This window comes from Schistocerca gregaria, chromosome 8, assembly GCF_023897955.1.
Source record: "Schistocerca gregaria isolate iqSchGreg1 chromosome 8, iqSchGreg1.2, whole genome shotgun sequence".
Classification (NCBI taxonomy): domain Eukaryota; kingdom Metazoa; phylum Arthropoda; class Insecta; order Orthoptera; family Acrididae; genus Schistocerca; species Schistocerca gregaria.
In genome coordinates, this window is record NC_064927.1 from 261,425,873 (window position 1) to 261,446,292 (window position 20,420).

The 20,420-nt window shown below is 41.5% G+C and overlaps 1 protein-coding gene across 1 annotated transcript in view; it reads right to left on the bottom strand.

The window, feature by feature from the left end:
* Positions 1 to 4,723: 4,723 nt before the first annotated feature.
* LOC126284743 (alpha-tocopherol transfer protein-like) overlaps positions 4,724 to 20,420 on the bottom strand; it is a 40,985-nt gene continuing 25,288 nt past the window's right edge. The window contains exons 4-7 of the mRNA XM_049983885.1: positions 20,085 to 20,343; positions 17,949 to 18,059; positions 9,039 to 9,141; positions 4,724 to 5,032 (exon numbers count right to left, since the gene is read on the bottom strand). Of these exons, the coding sequence (XP_049839842.1) occupies positions 4,881 to 5,032; positions 9,039 to 9,141; positions 17,949 to 18,059; positions 20,085 to 20,343 (625 nt within the window). The 3' untranslated portion in view covers positions 4,724 to 4,880. The remainder of the gene's footprint in view (positions 5,033 to 9,038; positions 9,142 to 17,948; positions 18,060 to 20,084; positions 20,344 to 20,420) is intronic.

The window sequence follows — 20,420 nt, forward strand, 5'->3', positions numbered from 1 at the left end:
ACTTTAACCCTGTTGTCTACTGGCGTACTTAAAGCTTTTGAAGAAAGGTTATTTGCTGCATTCTTTGATACTTATCAAGCATATGACGGAGTACAGATAAATAAATTATCTCCAAAACGGGACCCGTCCGTTGTGACCAAGCGGTTCTAGACGCTTCAGTCTGGAACCGCGCTGCTGCTAAAGTCGCAGGTTCGAATCCTGCCTCGGGCATGGATGTGTATGATGACGTTAGGTTAGCTAGGTTTAAGTAGTTTTAAGTCTATGGGACTGATGACCTCAGATGTTAAGTCCGATAGTGCTTAGCGCCATTTTGAACCCAAAACGGGATACGCCTGGAATGCCAGCAAAGTTCATAAAAGTAATTTTTCAGTCAGATTCAAAGACAAAAATAGTTGGCCTGATATTATTTAATATTGTTCTATCACAGGGATCAGTTCCTAGTTGCTATAATTTATACACTACTTCTCGAAAATGTTATTCTTCCGCCCACGAAAATACTATAATATGCGAACGGCAGCTGTATATATTCCTGAAGGGAGAACTTGGATCACACGGTGGTGGAAGTAGATAAGGCAATTGCGTGCACAAGTGGCTGGCTCTCTCCCGATGGATTAGAAACGAGAGAAAAATCCGTAGCAATAATCTTCACAAGGTAGAACATCAATTATGTTTCAGTCAACATGATCTCTGATTCACAACCTGACCAGATAAAATCGCATACTAAATTCCTTGGGTCGAGTGGGTATACTTTGTTCTGTTGGTTTCCCGTGCGGACTGATCTGACAGTTGGCTTTCAAATAAGAAACAGGGGCTTTCGGAAAGACAATGGTTCAGATCCGGGTCCACCTATCCATATTTAGGTTTATTGTGGTTTCCATAAATCACTACATCCAAATGCCGGAATAGTTCCTTTAAAAGGGTGGTACCTATTTTCTTTGACTCATAGCCTTCACCATGTGTTTCTACAGAAGAATACCGAGAATTACATAGGTAGATCGAATAACTAATGATGACGTACTAAATAAATTGGAGAATAAAAGAAATTTGTGGCAAAGCTTTCTTAAAAGGAGTGAGTAGTTGACGGGATACATTCTGAGGCATCATATCGTTTGCAGTTTGGTAACGGAAAAAAGTGTGGGCGTAAAATTGTGGAGGGAGGTCATGCTCGAATACAGTAAGAAGTTCAAGTGGATATAGATTGCATCTGCTATGCACATATGAAAAGGCTTGCTCTTGGTCGGCTATCGTGTAGAGCTGCATCAAACCGGTCTTCGGAGAGAAGACCATCACAAACGCAAGCGTGGCAGCGGCAACAACATCAACAAGCGTCGATAGACATATTTAATTGTTCTTTGCTTACGTGTGTATGTCTGTAAACAGTAGTTACAGTATCTTAGCGCCACTTGGTAACGTGGGTATACATAGCTGATGACCCCTCATTGTTTCCTACGGATAATCAAACGATGACGTCCTTATGGGTTGCAGAAAGAACGTCTACCCTAATATATGGACGACCAACAAGGCCAAATTCTTGTTGAACTTGCGTAACGTCTACTGTTGATCACTCTGAAGGTGAGGCACCTGCGAGCCTGTAACGGCGGGAAGCGGCCATTACGTGAGCAAGCAGATCCCGGACAGAAAGTTTTTTAACCCGGAGCTAATTGCAGCCCGCAGCGCTGGGCTCGTTGAAGGTGAACCGTTCGCCGTCGGGAAAACCACATCGCTTCAAGCAGAGCATTGGCACTGACCGCTGGTCAAAAACCCTTACTCCACACCGTTTGCTTTCAGTTTTGTTGGTGGTTCTCTGGTGATACACAAGTTCTTTTCCTGGAGTAGTCTACGCTATGTCTGTGGATATTTGTGAACATAGTCCAGTGAAGGATTCTGTCACACTCCGCTAGAGCACAGATGTGCTGCCCGTGAGTGAAACAGAGAACACGGGTCACACATGCTCACTAAAAAGAAAAAGCTCTAAAACTGATCCACAGAACTATCGTCGTATATGATTCACATCTAAAAAAAAAAAATGGTTCAAATGGCTCTGAGCACTATGGGATTTAACATCTGTGGTCATCAGTCCCCTTGAACTGAGAACTACTTAAACCTAACTAAGCTAAGGACATCACACACATCCATGCCTGAGGCAGGATTCGAACCTGCAATAGTAGCGGTCACGCGGTTCCAGACTGAAGCGCCTAGAACGGCACGACCACATCGGCCGGCTGATTCACATCTATTTCTAGCAGACTTGTGGAACATATTCTGAGATGAAAAATTACATCATACTTGGAATAATATCACGTTTCTGGAAATCAATAGAATTTCCGAAAACATCGATCACACAAAACTTAATTCGCCCTCTTCGCACGTGATATCCTCAACATCACAGATGGAAAAACAAGTCTTAATCGGTATTAAGACTAGACGTTTAATGCAACACCGCGTCAACACCTTTCAAAAATACGTTCTGAGGAATATTAGCTAGCTTTTGATGCTGGATAGAAAATCTCCTGATACGCACAGGGCACAGCAAATAATGTAGCATGGAAACGACCGATGTGGCGCAGTCGTGATATAACAGACTCGCATTCCACACAGCGGTGAACCTGTTCACTGTCAGGCTGTCTAGATGTAGATTTTCCATGACTTCCCTAAATCGCGTCATTGGAATTCTACGATGGTTCCGTTGGGAAGGTCACGGCGTATTCCTTACTTCGTTCTCCATAAATCTGAGCTTCTGCTAACGTCTGTTATGGATGCAATAGAGTGTCAGCTTGTGGATACATTGATTAGTTAGGTTTCCATACCAGTTTAAGACGCAAACTAAAAGGAAGGGGACAAAATATATCAGCAGATTGGTTGGTGGTGCGGAGGTGGGTTGGGGGGAGGTGGAGGTACGAGGAAACTGAGAAATTTTGCATTCCTCACGATGCGGCTTCGCAACTCACTGATGGCATACTTGAATGGTATACAGGGAAAGGGAGTGAACCCCAAAACCAGTGCCGTCAAACACATCGCAGCAGTCTTGATCTGTACATAAACACATCACTCTACGTTTTCCTATTGACAGTTTGGTGATCACATGTTATACCATTTATCTCTTTTATGAAGGTATTTTTAAGAAACGAAAGTGGCTGGCGTAACAAACGGAATAAATCACAGTTATAACGAGCTGTAGGAAACCTCTGGTCCTTATTTTGTCGGGGACTTCAGGGTCACCCTGCGTAAACGTTTAATCAACAAGGCACTGCCAAATGCTCTACTGGCCATTAAAATTGCTACACCACGAAGATGACGTGCTACAGACGCGGAATTTAACCAACAGGAAGAAGATGCTGTGATATGCAAATGATTAGCTTTTCAGAGCATTCACACAAGGCTGGCGCCGGTGGCGACACCTACAACGTGCTGACATGAGGAAACAGCAATTGACCGACGTTGCCTGGTGAAACGTTGTTGTAATGCCTCATGTAAGGAGGAAAAATGCGTACCATCACGTTTCCGACTTTGATAAAGGTCGGATTGTAGCCTATCGCGATTGCGGTTTGTCGTATCGCGACATTGCTGGTCGCGTTGGTCGAGATCCAATGACTGTTAGCCGAATATGGAATCGGTGGGTTCAGAAGGGTAATACGGAACGCCCTGCTGTATCCCAACGGCATCGTATGACTAGCAGTCAATATGACAGGCATCTTATCCGCATGGCTGTAACTGATCGTGCAGCCACGTCTCTATCCCTGAGTAAACAGATGGGGACATCTGCAAGACAACAACCACCTGCACGAACAGTTCGACGACTTTTGCAGCAGCATGGTCTATCAGCTCGGAGTCCATGGCTGCGGTTACCCTCGACGCTGCATCACAGACAGGAGCGCCTGAGACCCTGTACTCGACGACGAACCTGGGTGCACGAATGGCTAAACGTTATTTTCTCGGACGAATCCAGGTTCTGTTTACAGCATCATGATGGTCGCATCCGTGTTTGGCGACATCTCGGGGAACGCACATTGGAAACGTGTATTTGTCATCGCCATACTGGATTATCACCCGGCGTGATGGAATGGGGTGCCATTGGTTACACGTCTCGGTCACCTCTTGTTCGCATTGACGGCACTTTGAACAGTGGACGTTACATTTCAGATGTGTTATAACCAGCGGTTCTACCCATCATTCGTTCCCTGTGAAACCCTACATTTCAGCAGGATAATGCACGACCGCTTGTTGCAGGTCCTGTACGGACCTTTCTGGATACAGAAAATGTTCGACTGCTACCCTGGTCAGCACATTCTCCAGATCTCTCACCAACTGAAAACGTCTGGTCAATGGTGGGCGAACAACTGGCTCGTCAGAAGACGCCAGTCACTACTCTTGATGAACTGTGGTATCGTGCTGAAGCCGCATTGGCTGCTGTGCCTGTACACGCCATCCAAGCTCTGTTTGACTCAATGCCCAGGCGTATCAAGGCCGTTATTTCGGCCTGAGGTGGTTGTTCTGGGTACTGATTTCTCAGGATCTATGGACGCAAATTGGGTGAAAATTTAATCACATGTCAGTTCTAGTATAATATATTTGTCCAATGAATACCCGTTTATCATCTGCATTTGTTCTTGGTGTAGCAATTTTAATGTCCAGTAGTGTTCAAGCGATTCCCAAATGAATATAAGGAAACACACTTTTATGATAACACACAACAGCAGAACAGGTAATGGAATGAGAATAGCAATGAGTTTAGGAAAGCTTGTATTTTCAAGAGAATTTATGTTAGAGTTCCGTAAGAGATACATTGACAGGAACCCGGAAATATACCACAACCTGTTCCTGACGCCACAGCGGAGCGTCGATGGTGGGACATAGATACAGGAAGCGCCCATCTCGTTCCGTCAGTCTACGGTGAGCTGCCGGAAGGATCCCTCGACACCGAACAGGTCGGTCTGTGTCTTGGGCCTCCCGGGTCGCTTCGACTCGTCCACTCCGTACTTGTCGTCCTCCTTGAAGAAGGCTGCGTTCGTCTCGATGCGGCTTCTCCACTCACCTGCAAAGGAGAGCCGCCTTATTATTTGCATTCCACAGCCGCAAATAGGATGCCTTTGTAATTAGGCTAATCTTCTCTTGGCAGTCACTACGGGAGCGTTATATAAGATCAACAGTCTAGTTTTAGAGTTCGTATTTTATATTTTAATAAGCCACTACTGCAAAATACTAACACGGATTCTTAACAGACGAATGGAAAAACTGTAAGAAGCCGACCTCGGGGAAGATCACTTTGGATTCTGTAGAAATGTTGGAACACGTGAGGCAATAGTGACCCTACCACTCATCTTAGAAAATAGATTAAAGAAAGGCAAACCTACGTTTCAATGTTGACTGGAATACTCTCTTTCAAATTCTAAAGGTGGCAGGGGTAAAATACAGAGAGCGAAAGGCTATTTACAATTTGTACAGAAACCAGATGGCAGTTATAAGAGTCGAGGGACATGAAAGGGAAGCAGTAGTTCGGAAGGGAGTGAGACAGGGTTGTAGTCTCTCCCCGATGCTATTCAATCTGTATACTGAGCAAGCAGTAAAGGAAACAAAAGAAAAATTCGGAGTAGGAATTAAAATCCATGGAGAAGAAATAAAAGCCTTGGGGTTTGCCGATGACATGGTAATTCTATGAGAGACAGCAAAGGACCTAGAAGAGCAGCTGAACGGAATGGACAGTGTCTTGAAAGGAGGATATAAGATGAACATCAACAAAAGCAAAACGAGGATAGTGGAATGTAGTCGAATTAAATCGGGTGATGCTGAGGAAATTAGATTAGGAAATGAGACACTTAAAGTAGTAAATAAGGTTTGCTACTTGGGGAGCAAAATAACTGATGATGGTCGAAGTGAAGAGGATGTAAAATGTAGACTGGCAATGGCAAGGAAAGCGTTTCTGAAGAAGAGGAATTTGCTAACATCGAGTATAGATTTAAGTGACAGGAAGTCGTTTCTGAAAGTATTTGTATGGAGTGTGGTCATGTATGGAAGTGAAATGTCGACGATTAATAGTTTGGACAAGAAGAGAATAGAAGCTTTCGAAATGTGGTGCTACAGAAGAATGCTGAATATTACGTGTGTAGATCACACAACTAATGAGGAGGTATTGAATGGAATTAGGGAGAAGAGAAATTTGTCGTACACCTTGACTAGAAGAAGGGATCGGTTGGTAGTACATGTTCTGAGACATCAAGGGATCACCAGTTTAGTATTGGAGGGCAGCATGGAAGGAAAAATCGTAGAGGGAGACCAAGAGGTGAATACACTATGCAGATTCAGAAGGATGTAGGTTGCAGTAGGTACTAGGAGATGAAGAAGCTTGCACAGGATAGAGTAGCATGGAGAGCTGCATCAAACCAGTCTCTGGACTGAAGGCCACAGCAACGACAACATTTTATATTGTTTCTACAAATTTCGTAAGTCGTCTCTTACGGTATAGTTGGCATCTTCAAGCGTCGGGCATTCAGATTTTTCATCCTAGTAACGTTTTCAAATGGGTCAAACAAACGTGCGAACTAAATAGGAAATATTACCACAATCAGCCGCAAATAATATGTTTATTGCACATCCAGATTTTGGAAACTGTTTGGTCATCTTCAGTGTAGAAATGTAAGTCAGAACATTAAAACTACTTAAGTGCACATAGCACATAGCCCCGACTGGACTATTCATGTAAAATGTCTCTGTTGATCCACTGTGGACGTGGTAGAGCGGCTGATAAAATATTTGACAAAGAAATTCGCCCAACAGCCGCGCTGATTGAGAAGTTATTTTATTTTCGCTACCAGTTTCGGCAATTCATTCTTTCATCTTCAGGTCCCATATGCAACCAAGTCTCCGAAGGAAGCACCTAAGAATTCACTACATCCAGGAACATACGACCCCAGTATGTCAATATCAATTTTTTTTAGTTATATATGGGACATGAAGATGGCTTAGTGAATTGCCTAAAATGGTACCGAAAATAAAATAACTTTTCAATTTGTACGGCTGTTTGGCGAATTTCTTTAAAGATTGAGAGTGCAAATTCATCCAACCTCTGACATTAATATTCCAATTGGGCTATGTGCATACAAGTTGTTTTAGCTTACTGTAGAGAACGTGGCCACACATGAACCGAAATCTGGAAATGCAATAATCATTATTTGCAACTGATTGCTGCAACATTTACTCCTTGCATTTAATACCGTCGCTGCGCACAGCTGCTTCCCAATGTAATCAAACTTGATAAAGCGTGTGAATATTCGCGGTGGCTTTCATGCTATCGGTTCAATATTGGATAATGGTCGCACACACTTGAGGAATATTCAAGGATGGTCTCACTAATGTTTAGTAAGCAATTTCTTTCGTAGACTCCACCTGCTTTACCTACTTCACAGTTTCATTTAATATCTCCGCGAAGTTTTTCTACCAAGTATTGGTTTCAATGAGTTGTACCAATTGTGACTAGTTGATACTGAAAGCTTAGGATACTGTAATTCTTTCATTTTTGTATGTGTAAAGTATTACATTTCTGAATGTTTCAAGTAAGTTGCTGTCTCACTATCGCTTCGAAAGGTCATCGAGAACTGTCGGAATATTTGTGAAGGCTTCAAAAAAATGGTTCAAATGGCTCTGAGCACTATGCGACTTAACTTCTCAGGTCATCGGTCGCCTAGAACTTAGAACTAATTAAATCAAACTAACCTAAGGACATCACACACATCCATGCCCGAGGCAGGATTCGAACCTGCGACCGTAGCAGTCGCGCGGTTCCGGACTGCGCGCCTAGAACCGCTAGACCACCGCGGCCGGCGTGAAGGCTTCCTCTGGCAGTAATTCATTGAAGATAATTGCATCATTTGCACAGTTTACTATCGCTATGAATATTTTGTCAGCAAGTTCATTAATGTACAACATGAACAACAAGTTTTCCGACATACTTCTCTGGAGCACGCCTGAGAGTACTTCTGCTTTATGACTGTCTATCCAGGATAACGTTTTGCGCACTCCTTACGAAAAAGTGCTCAATTAACAATTTTTGTGTGATACCCCATATGATCGAACTTAAGTTAATATTATCTATTAATGAGTCAAATTTCTTTCGGGAGTCAAGAAATACTGCATTTACCTGACTGCCTTGATAAATACCATTAGAAACGTCACACGGGAAAAGCTTAAGTTAAATTTCAAGTGACTTGTGTTATAGTAGTCCATACTGGTTAACACGGAGGAGGTCCTCCCGATCGAAAAACCTCATTATGTTTGAGATTCTACAATAGATTGATGTAAAATATATTGGTAAATAATTTTAGAGTTATGACGGTTATTTCTACTACTACTTTTCTTGCAGAAACGTCCTCCCTCCCAACTACTGGACAACCGTTTTCGATCTAAGGATCGACGGTAGATCATAGTTATTAGTGAGGCTAACTCAGAAGCGTACTCTGCATAGAATCTGATAGGGATTCCATCAGGACCTAAAGCGTTGCTCAGTTTTAACGATTTCAGATGTTTCTCAGTGCCACTAACACTAATAATCTAAATCAGTCATGTCTGCGGTGATAACACAATTAAACTGGAGGAGTATTTATGGATTTTCCTTTGTAAAGGTGCATTTGAAAACCAATTGTCAACAGTGGATGTGTGGACGTTACCTTTCGAGCAACTGAACATCTTTCCAATGGGGACAATTTCTTTGTGTGTGTGTACTGCCGGAATGCCTCGAATGAAACTATCTTTTCGTTCTGTAAATGAGTGAAGTTTGAAACATTTGTAGTCTTGTAAGCTTTCCTACAGAGTTGCAGCCCTTAACTGGTTCCAGGATGATATGAATAATCTTAAGTAAATTACTCTTTTCCCTCCTTCCTATCATGATTTCGGAGTGTCAAAGAAAAAAGAACAATAACTATAACGTCAAAGTTGGTATGCAGGGAGTGTTGCACATAAGTTTGTTTGGGTAATAAAAATAAAGCAGAGTCTCCTTCAAATGATTGCAGCAGAGGAAATGTTTATCGTACGGAAACCAAGCTACTTACTTTGTATCTTGTCGATCGGTCCGGCTTCTCCTCCATATTCCTCCGGCAGTATTTCCTTCGGCACATGTTTGTGAAGAGACTCCGGATTAGCGTGGACGAAGATCTACAGAAGTCAACCAGGTCAAAGAAAAGTCAAGTAAGATATTTGTCTGATTCATTATGTTATGTAAACTGCAGTTAATCACAACTACAAATGAAGTACATCTGTCAAAGGGTAAATTAGATTTCCACGTGCAGCAAAACAAAGCCAAAGACAAGACTCAGAAGTTACTCAGTCACCGTACCACTGCAAAGAGAAACTACAAACAAGAGAAAGGAGATTTGTGAAGACAGACGCTATGGAGTAAAAATAGCCTGGAAAAACAAGTCAGTGCCATTTGACTTCTGATACTTCATCATCGTCTATTACGAAAAATACATACAAAAATTAAATGACATAATTGATATTGTAACGTGCATTTATGTTGACTTCATGCAATTTACAAGGTTGTCATTGTTCACTTTTGCAAAAATTTTATGGAAAGGTAATTAAAGTAGATTGCTCACTCTAGTTGAAAGCTGCCAGTCAGGTTTATTACTTTCACTACTAAATTATTTCGCTTGTTGTTAACTCCAATTATATTGCGAAGATACTTTCTGTACTGAGCTATTTATTTCCGCAAGCATAACTGTCTTTGACATGTTCAGTAACTTGGTCGGAAGGCACTCTCTGATTTTCCGGTTCCACAAGCCAATCAGAATTGAGCGCGCCTCGTTGCGAGCGCAGGTAAATGTGTTTGAAAGGTAAAAAGTGAGTTGGGGTCTAGTCAGGTGTGGTGGCATTCGGTTATAGCGTATGGGTTTCTACGATATGGTAAGATGCGGTATGGTTGTGAAGAATTTGAGCACATTCACAGTGTCTGTTATTCACTCTCAAATCTCGTTCCGATAGGTGCCTGTTTTCCTAGTTCGTATTGCTAGGTTTCAAGTGTTCAAATGTGTGTGAAATCTTTTGGGACTTATCTGCTAAGCTCATCAGTCCCTAAGCTTACACACTACTTAACCTAAATTATCCTAAGGACAAACACACACACACCCATGTCCGAGGGAGGACTCGAACCTCCGCCGGGACCAGCCGCACATTGCTAGATTTGAAGTGGAGATTTTCACGCAATCGTTCTCGAGTATTTTCCATGTTATTGTGTTACTTTTGTGTCTTTGTGAAAAGGGTGGTCTTCGACCTACAGTGTAGAATCAGTTTTCTATGAATTCATGCGAATAGTAGGGCATTTAAACTCACCACATCCCCATCCTATGGTATTCCCTCCATCTTTTTCGGTGTATATACAGGGTGTTTCAAAGTCTTTGACTCAAACGTCTTGGAGAACAGATTACGTCATGCGGAACAACTTTTGTTACATGCAGAATATTCGCTGATCTTTCGCGACGATGCTAATCGTCATTTTACCGAATTCGCGGGCCCTGGGGCGACGATATATCACTGAGTTAGCAGGATCTAACTAGGGTACAGCATACTACCTATCCCGGTAAACTGATAGCATGCTTTTCAGGAAGAACACCTTAAGAACGAATGTCTTTAAGCTACAAACTGTCTTAGATATTTGACTTACCCCCTTTTACATGGATCAGATGACTGGGTTCGAGGCAACACACATTGCATATGAACCCCGCAGAACGTCTACACCTAGATGCCTCTCAGGAGCATACCCAATTATAAAAGAATCCCAGTATCGCCAGAAAGCGTCAGTGAATATTTTGCCTCCGCCAAAACCTTTTACGTCTGACGTGATCTATCACTCTTAACGTCTGAAGCAAAGACTGAAACAATCTTATTTCTTTATTTGAGGTTTCACATGTTGAACCATTTATACCACGTTTCTTGTGCACTGCTGCTGTGTGTGTCACCGTGGTTTAACTATATTTTAGAAGTAATTGCTTGCTTTCGGACTCAAACTTTTTTATGATAGTTGCAAACTCCTTGCCAGCATTTGCCAGTTCTGAATAATTTATGTCGAGTGGAACTTTCTGTTCAGTACCATATCACTTAGCATAGAGTAAGTTTTGCAAACAGTAAAGATGGCTACTCTTTTTAAATTGTTTCGTCGAACGGCATCACATTATTGAGCTACTACGGTAAACAGTATTCACCGTATGTCTTTGCATGCTTTTCAGAATACAACGTAAGTTAGTAACTGACGTAGTTGCCGTTCATCATGCTATAAACACTGTCTACGTGGCTTTGGAAGAGCCAGCCACGACGAAACTCTTCCATCTGGTGAGCAAGATGCATGAGACAGGCAATATACCCTCAGACTTTAAGAAGTATGTAATAATTTCAATTCCAAAGAACACAAGTGTTGACAGTTGTGAATATTACCGAACCATAAGTTTAATAAGACGTGGTTGCAAACTGCTAACACGAATTCCTTCCAGAAGAAAAACTGGTAGGAGATGACCTTGGTGAAGACCGGTTTCATTTTGGGGAAATGTAGGAACACTTCAGTATGCTGACGCCACGACTTATCTTAAACGATTGGTAAAGGAAAGGCAAACTTACGTTTATGGCATTTGTAGAGATAGAGAAAGCTTTCGAAATTGCTGACTGGAATACTCTCTTTGAAATACTGAAGGTAGCGTAGGTAACATACTGGGAGAGAAAGGCTATTTGCAACTGGTACAGAAATCAGACAGCAGTTATAAAAGTCGAGGGGTACAATACGGAAGTTGTGGTTGAGAAGGGGGTGTGACAGGGTTATAGCCTATGTTCGATATTTTTCAATCTGTACATTCAGCAAGCAGTAAAGCAAATTAAAGAAAGATTTGGATTAAGAATTAATGTTCAATTAATGTTCAGGGAGCAAAGTAAGAACTTCAAGGTTTGCCGACGACATTGTGATTCTGTCGGAGACAGCAAAGTACTTAGAGGAACAGTTGAACGGAATGGACAATGTCTTCAGAGGAGGATGTAAGACGAACATGAACAAAAGCAAAACAAGGATAACGGAATTAAGTCGATTGAATCAGGTGATCATGAGAAAATTAGGTTAAGAAACGGAGACTCTGCAAGAGGTAGATGAGTTTTGCTATTTGTGAGGCAAAATGATGGATGAAGTAGAGACTGGAAATGGCAAGGCAAGCGCTTCTAAAGGAGGGAAATTTGTTACCATCGATATAGATTTAATTGTTAGGAAATGTTTTCTGAAGATTTTTGTCTGGGTTGCAGCCATGTATGGAAGTCAAGCATGTGCGATAAACGGTTTAGACAAGACGAGTATAGAAGCTTTTGAAATGTGAGAGGTTTATGGCACGATCTGCCTAGAAGAAAGGGATCGGTTGGCTGGACACATTCTGAGACAGCAAGGGGTCACCAATTTAATACTGGAGGGAGGGTAAAAATCGTAGAGGGAGAAGCGATGAATACAGAATGCAGATTCAGAAGGATGTAAGTTGCAGTAGTTATTTGAAGATGACGCTTCTAGGGGACAGTAGCATGGAGATCTGCATCAAACCATTTTCTTCGGACTGAGGACTACAGCAACAACGAGAACAACAACAACAACGTCTACATTATGTCTATATGAATGAAGTGTGTTAACACACTGGGCACATCGCGCCCATTGTACATAACGAAACTATAACCATCGTTCCTTACATGTTTCTCATGTAAATTCAGGTGTTAGTTATGCCTAGACAGATTCTTGCAAATGAATTAATGCTTGCTATACTTATTATACTGGGTGACTATTATTGAATTATATGAAAGAAACGTAAATTATTTACAAACTACGGCGTGCACACACTTTATTGAACATGTAAAAGTCACTACAGATATTGGGATTCAGGTTACAACATGTTAGATGAGCCTGCCATCATTGGCGATGATGTGACGCAGACGAATAGTGAAATTCTGCATTACGCGCTGAAGTGTCGGACCATCGGTGCTGTCGATGACCTCCTGAACGGCTCTTATCAGCTCAGCAGTTGTTTTGGAGTTGTTGCTGTACTCCATGTCTTTAATATACCCACACAAAAAGGAGTCGCATGTGTTCAGATCCGGAGAATATGGTGGCCAATCGAGGCTGACGCCAGTGGCCTATGAGTACCACAGAACAAGAATGCGATCCCCAAAGTGCTCTTCCTGGACATAAAAGCTAACCTGCTTCGGTGGGATTGAGTTACAGCTTGCATGAACCATATTTTGTCCAAATCAGGGCTACTTTGAATAATGGGGATGAATCATCTCCCAAAATCTTCACGTACAGTTAGTCACTGTGCCATCAAAGAATATCACACCGATTTTTCCGTGACTGGACATTGCACACCACAAACCCTTTGAGGGTGAAGAGACTTCTGTATTGCAAAATGTGGATTCTTAGTCCCCCAATTTTACTTATTGACGAACCTATCCAAATGAAAGTGGAATTCGTTGCTAAGCCAAACCGTGCATGGGTGTACTAGTTCCCATCATGCCCCGCGGCTAACCGTGCAGTTTGAACGTCCTAACGCAAACCGCTCAGATGTTATGACGACTTTATTTCATATAGTTCAATAATTGTCACCCTGTAAGTACGTTGCTGGAAGTAAGTATCTGTTAATAGGTCATGCTTTCTTAATATTGCAATCAGATCGCGTTATTACATAAATTCGCAGTCTATTTCTGACTTAAATTTGCATGTAACCCGATTTCAAAAGTAGTCAGGGAGTTTACGTAGTGAGTAGCAGTAATGATTACTATTCAAGAAGTTCCAGACATAATTGAGTGAAACACCAAATTGCTGAAAAATCTTGGACTGTGGACAGCCATTTCAGAAATGATCTCTTGGAGTCAGGTACAATATAATTTTAGTTTGTACCACAGTTTACTACAGAGAAATATGATAAGCATGAAGTAAGTTGTGCGACAGATCATATATTTATTTTCCTTCTTTGTCTAGCACATGTTTTTCTGTACGCCGTAATCATTGTGTAAATGGTATATGGGCTACCAAACTAACTAGCTGACAAGCTAAAAAAAAGCTCTTATTGTCACACTCTCTTATTAGACACTGTGGGGGGAAACAATTTTCTTAAATTCTATTGCGCATATTATTTTTCATTTATTTCAACATAAACAGAGTAATTATTTTAAATAATTGATTTCTTGTTTATACTGGTATATGCAGAACTATTTCACCAAAACTTGTCCCCTTGTTTAATCTAAACAATCACCAAGGAAGCTGTCGCAGTGATACTCTGGATTCGCACAAATAAATTCCTCTTTCAGCCATTTAGCTTTTTCGTGGTTTCCCTAAATTGCTTGAGAAAAGTAGCTGGATCGGTCCCTTGAAATGGCCATGACAGTTTCCTCTCCCCATCCTTTCCTAATATTAGCCAGTGCTCAGTATCTAAGGATCAGAAACCTTATGGCAGATCAAAAATGTAGTCCGAACCAGCATTCGAACCCAGAACCTATCCTATCAACCAGGAGGTCTAGTCCCGTTATGCATGCGTGTGAGCTGTGACGTTTGGCAAGTAGGAGAGGGATACTGGAAGACGTAAAGGTGTGAGGGCGGATTGTGAGCTCTGCCTTGATATTTGACTCATGTTCCAGTCATTGTCCAACGCACAGCTTTAATTTGATAATAAGTTTCAGAACAGTTCACACATAACTGAAAAATGAAAGATCCATTTTGTATCGCTTAACTTCATTGCCGGAGGAACATTAAAGCTTAAATTGCTTACTTCCATTATTCTCCCGAAATCAAAATACAGTACAGGGCTACCACGACTCCCTTCGCGAAGATTATTCCACTCTTTTTCGTTTTCAGCCATAGAACTTCCTGTAGAGTCTTTCATTTTTTACATTCCTTTATCTCATCCATATGCTGCAATACACTGATTGAAAAAATGTCGCAACACCAAGAAGGAGTTTTTCGACATAAACAGACGTCGGTAGGCGTGTTTCTTCAAATGAAAGATAGCAGCTATTCAAATTTCGTGCCAGTCACATAATAGTGGCGCTAATAGCACCGCTGTGAGAATGCAAATCATGTTTGCTTTAAATACACACTGCAGCAGTCGTGAGCCTTAGTTAGTTTTAACATTAAATAGGTGGCTTGATGTTCGTCAAGCATGCCTTTAACATGACAAAGACGCCATTATCAACACCTCACTGAGTTTTATCGAAGTTGTGTAACAGGGCTACGAGAAGCTGCATGTTCATTCTACGACACTAGAGAAAGACTTGGCATGAATGTTACCACTGTACATTATTGCTGGCGGCGGTGTTCACGGGAATGCACTGTCGCAATAAGACCGGGATCCGGACGGCCACATGGCACTACCGAGAGGAAAGGCGATAATCTTCGGCATATGAATCTCGTGCATCGTACTGCATCTGTGACCACAGTCTGAGCAGCATTTGGCACAACAACGATACACGTAACTGTTGCAAATCCATTACTTCAAGGAGAGCTCCGAGCCAGACGCCCTGTAGCGCACATTCAACTGCCCCAATACCCCAATCATATGCAACTTCAGTGGTGTCAAGCGGGAACTCATTCGAGAGCAAGGTGGAGGCCCGATTTGTTTCCTGATGAAGCTAGTTCTACCTCGGTGCCCTTGATGGCCGTGCGTTGGTTACGAGTACAGCTGAGGGCCTGTTACCAACCTGTTTGCGTGCTATAGACACTGCACCTGCACCAGAAGGTATGGTGTAGGATGCGATTTCGTATGACAGCAAGAGCACTGTCGTGGTTATCCCACTGCAAATGAGTACGTCAGTTGGTGACTCGACCTATAGTGCTGCCGTTCATGGACAGCATTCCAGGGTGGTTTTCCAACAGGTTAACGCTCCCCCACATACGGCTGTCGTACCCCAACATGCTCTACAGAGCGTCGACATGTTGACTTGGCCTCCACGATCACCAGATATGTCACCAGTCGAGCACATATCATCGGACGACAACTCCAGCGGCATTCACAAACAGTGTTAACAGTCCCTGTATTCACCGACCAAGTGCAACAGGCATGGAGCTCCATCCCACAAAGCGACATCCGGTACTTGTACAACGCAATATATTCACGTTTGCATGCTTCCACTGAACATTCTGGCGATTTCACCGGTTATTAATGCACTAGCATTTCACTTTTAATGGATTATCTACCGCTTGCATTAACGCGTGATTTTGCAACGTTAATCACTAAAACATGTTACCTAGACCAATGTATTCCTGAAATTTTACTGCTCTACATTAATAATTTTTTGTTGTTGCTATTTTTTCTGACAGTGAAGTTTCTCTGCTACACTACCCAAGCCGTTCTTTTGGCTTAATATTTTTAATTAACTTCCATTTTCCCTCCAGTCACTTATCACAAGCAGCCTTGCTTAACCGTCGGGTCACTCACTGCCTCTGACAATAACGAATGCAGGTAAATAATTTTTTATTTGATGTTTTCTTTACTGGAGGATACAGTCATCCAGAAGTTTCTAAATCATAAAATTTTCGCCATTTGATTGTAATTATACTCACTACGTCCGCTATTCCGATGTCGACTTTGGAGCCTTGCACAAGAAAATTATCCCGAAGCCAAAATTGAAATAGTGGACATCATAATCAAAGTCACAATCAATGATCGAAATTATCATTTAGAAAGTTGTAATTCATTGATGTTTATTTCCTAGAAGGCTATCTAGGTTTCTTGAGTATTAACTATAGTCATCATTAGCAGCTGATCTTCAAGGTCAGTAATTGCATTAAAATTTGTTTCACAGTTCAGCATTTGAACCCAAACCATGAGGCTACCGAGGTGAAATATTTCATAGACTTTCGGCTTTTCCAGCGTTCACCACTTGTGTGATTTTTGGACTCAGGTGAAATGTTTCCAAGTGCACTCTGTTTCCCTATATCCACATACTCCGACAAAACTGTCTTCTTTTCTTTTTTCACTATTATATTCAGTCTCAATCACTATGAGATTTTCATTTCTCCCTGACCAATCAACTAAAATGTTTATTTTGATAAATGTTCTGAAATGTCCTCTCTGTTGCACCAAGGCGTAAATTTGTGAACCGTACGTTCTTGTCCAACGGAGAATATCTCAGTAATAGCCTAAAGTTAGTCTCCAGTGCGTACGCAATGCTGATCAACAGAGTGCACGCTTTTATTAAACTTCTCAAAAAATTTAAACTGTGCAAAATGTGGGTTCGAGATTCAGTTGAGGATACAGCTGAAGTATGTAATGAAGATGAAGCTTTTACAGCAGCACAAACGTTGTTTCAGAATAAGAGATTCATCGTGGATATTAAGTTGAAAAATTCTATGCGCCTTCCTTTGAATAGCTGTGAAAAATCTTTGTGTTTAGGAATATTCGAATAACTGTAACTCCAATATCTGATATTTTAGTCTGAATGATAGTCTTTCACCTACTTTTGATTACAGTAAGTTTACTATTTACAAATGCTCCCGATTTTAGTTGTTTTCTTTTTCCCTAAAGATTATCCAGGATTTTACGACGATAAATGTTTATAATATACAGTAGTCTATGTTTTCAGAGTTCACTTCAGAACTAATTTTCCTCCAGAGTACTTTACAAGTAAAATAGTCATGGAATGACATAAAAAATAAAACTAAATGCAATTTCTCTGTAACGAACCACTAGAGAACGAAGGTCTCTTACACTGAAATATTCACAAAATGTCCCAGAAAACTATCCTTTCGGTGGCGATCGGCGCGCCCTGCATATTATTAATCTACGAAGGAAGGTTGATATATTAAAATACAACTACATGTCTGTTTTTATTAGGCTGTGCATAGAGTTCTGGCTTGTTAGTTCTGAAATGGAAGCTGAGGAGTGAACATGTTTATTTGTGTTTTTCATGTACTATTGTTGTCATTCAGGAGTAAATGGAACGATTTCCTATGTACACACCCTTTTCCGTATCTTCTCCTTGAAAAACTGTTCAAATAATGAGAAGAGTTTCTCGAAGCCCGATGGAACATTGATCATGTGGAGTCCTTTGGCTCTCAGGGGGTAACCATCCTGTAAAGAAAAGAACAAAAAAGGAAAGAATATAAAGAGTCTGAAATACCACAGTAAACTAATTTGCTATACTGCGGAATGGGCAAGGTGAAACTGGCCCAGAAAATATTTTATGCACCTTAAGAAAGGAAACCTAATTTACATCGTCTGTCCCAGCTGTGGATAATGTAAGTTGGGTTCCCTGTCTTTAGGCCTATGAAAATGTTTTGGCTAGGTTTATTTTGTCCACCCTTCGTTACGTGAAGTCTGAAACTGAGCTTCAAATTGACATACTTCGTGCTTTAAATTGATTAATCTCTTACACTGTAGGTATCGTAAGCACTAGAGGCTTGAAACTGCACTTGTTGTTGAAACCAAGAGATAAGCCTAAGGATAAGTGCAGCTTGGGGAAAGACATTATCAATGCATTTCGGGAGATTGCAAGAGGCGACAATAGCGCACAATCAGCTTAACAATTCATGCATCCAAGTTGCCGACGAAATCAGTGTATAGAAAAATCGAAAAGAAAGTTGAGAATTAGCTAGATGTCCATCAGTCCAGCTTTAGGGAAGGTAAAAGCGTCAAAGAGGCTGTTCTGACGTTGAGGTTGATAGTGGAAGCAAGACTGACGAAAAATCAAGAAATGTCCATAGGATTTGTTGACCTCGAAAAAAATTTCGACAATGTAAAATAGTGCAAGATGTTCGAAATTCTGAGAAAAATAGGGGTAAATTATACGAAAAGACGGGTAATATACAGTATGTAAAAGAACTAAGAGCGAAGGATAAGACTGGAAGACCAGAAACGAAGTGCTGGATTAAAAATGACGCAAGACAGGGATGTAGTCTTTCGCTCCTACTATTTAGTCTATACATCGAGAGGCAATAACGGAAATAAAAGAAAGGTTCAAGAGTGGGATTAAAGAAAGAATATGAGCGATAATATTCGCTAACGATATTGCTTTCCTCAGTCAAAGTAAATAAGAATTACAGGCTGTGTTCAATGGAATGAATAGTCTAATGAGAACAGAGTACTAATTGAAAGTGAATCGAAGAAAGACGCAAGGAAAGAGAATTACATAAATTGGAATAGCATAAATGAGAATACCGAGAAACTTAACATTAGAATTGGTATTCACGAACTACATGAAGTTAAGGAGTTCTGCTACTACGCAGCAAAATAACACATGACGGACTGAGCAAGAGGACATAAAAAGCAGGCTAGCACCGGCAAAATGGTATTCTAAGCCAATAGAAATTTACTAGTTTCAAACATAGGCCTTAGTTTGCGGAAGAAATTCCTGAGAAAGTACCTTTGGAGTACAACATTGAACGGTAGTGGAACATGGACTAAGAAAAAACGGGAACAGGAGAGAATCGAAACATTTGAAATGTTGTGCTGCAGAAGAATATTGAAAATTAGGTGGACTGACGAGGTAAGGAATAATGAGGTGGTTCTGCGCAGACTTGGAGATGAAAGGGGAAACACTGGCAAAAAGAGGGGAGGGTGACAAGACATTTGTTGAGCCATAAGGGAATAACTTCCATGTTACAAGAGGGAGCAATAGGGGGTAAAAACTGTAGAGAAAGACAGAGATTGGAATGCGCCCAGCAGATGAAAGTAGTCAGAAGACTAAAGAGCAAAAAAAATAAAATAAAAAAAAATGAAAAACCACATGACCCCATACTATGCCATACAGTAGTGCTACCTGCTGTATAGTGTATTATTCTTCCTATGAAGGATAAGCACAAGATGTATAACTTCGTCTTTTACTATTGTTGCTGGTGTTGCAGTGTGGCAGACCAGCAGCCTAAATCCCGAAGAAACCAGGCACCAAATAACAGACTGTGTGAGAGGCAACGAGCTTGCAGTCAACTTCTTTGGTATTTTCGTATTATGAAACTTCCTTTCAGATTAAAACTGTGTGCCGGACCGAGACTCGAATCTGCCAGGAAGTTTCATATCAGCGCACACTCCGCTGCTGAGTGAAAATCTCATTCTGAATTTTGACATTATGTTCTAGATTAGCAAAATTGTGAAAGGTACCTGGAAGCAAGTGGTGATACGCTTCATCTGCCAAGGTGTCCAGGAGGCGAAATGGGCCATGGTCGTTCCCTGGAAATCCTGAATGGTGACCTCCCCGCAGATGACGGTCGCGTCGTCCTCGTGCAGCGTCGCATCGGCGTTCATGAAGTTCACCCTGCTGACGTCCTCCGCTGACAGTGATCCAGGGGCCAGGAGGCGGGGCCGCCAGATGATGACACGGCGACCCTCTGGCGATCTCCGAGGCAGCTCCACTACTACCCTGCCAATGGGAGCGTACCACGCTAGAGCAAGACTCAGGAGTGATAAGAACTTGCACAGAGGTAGGATGTCCTATAG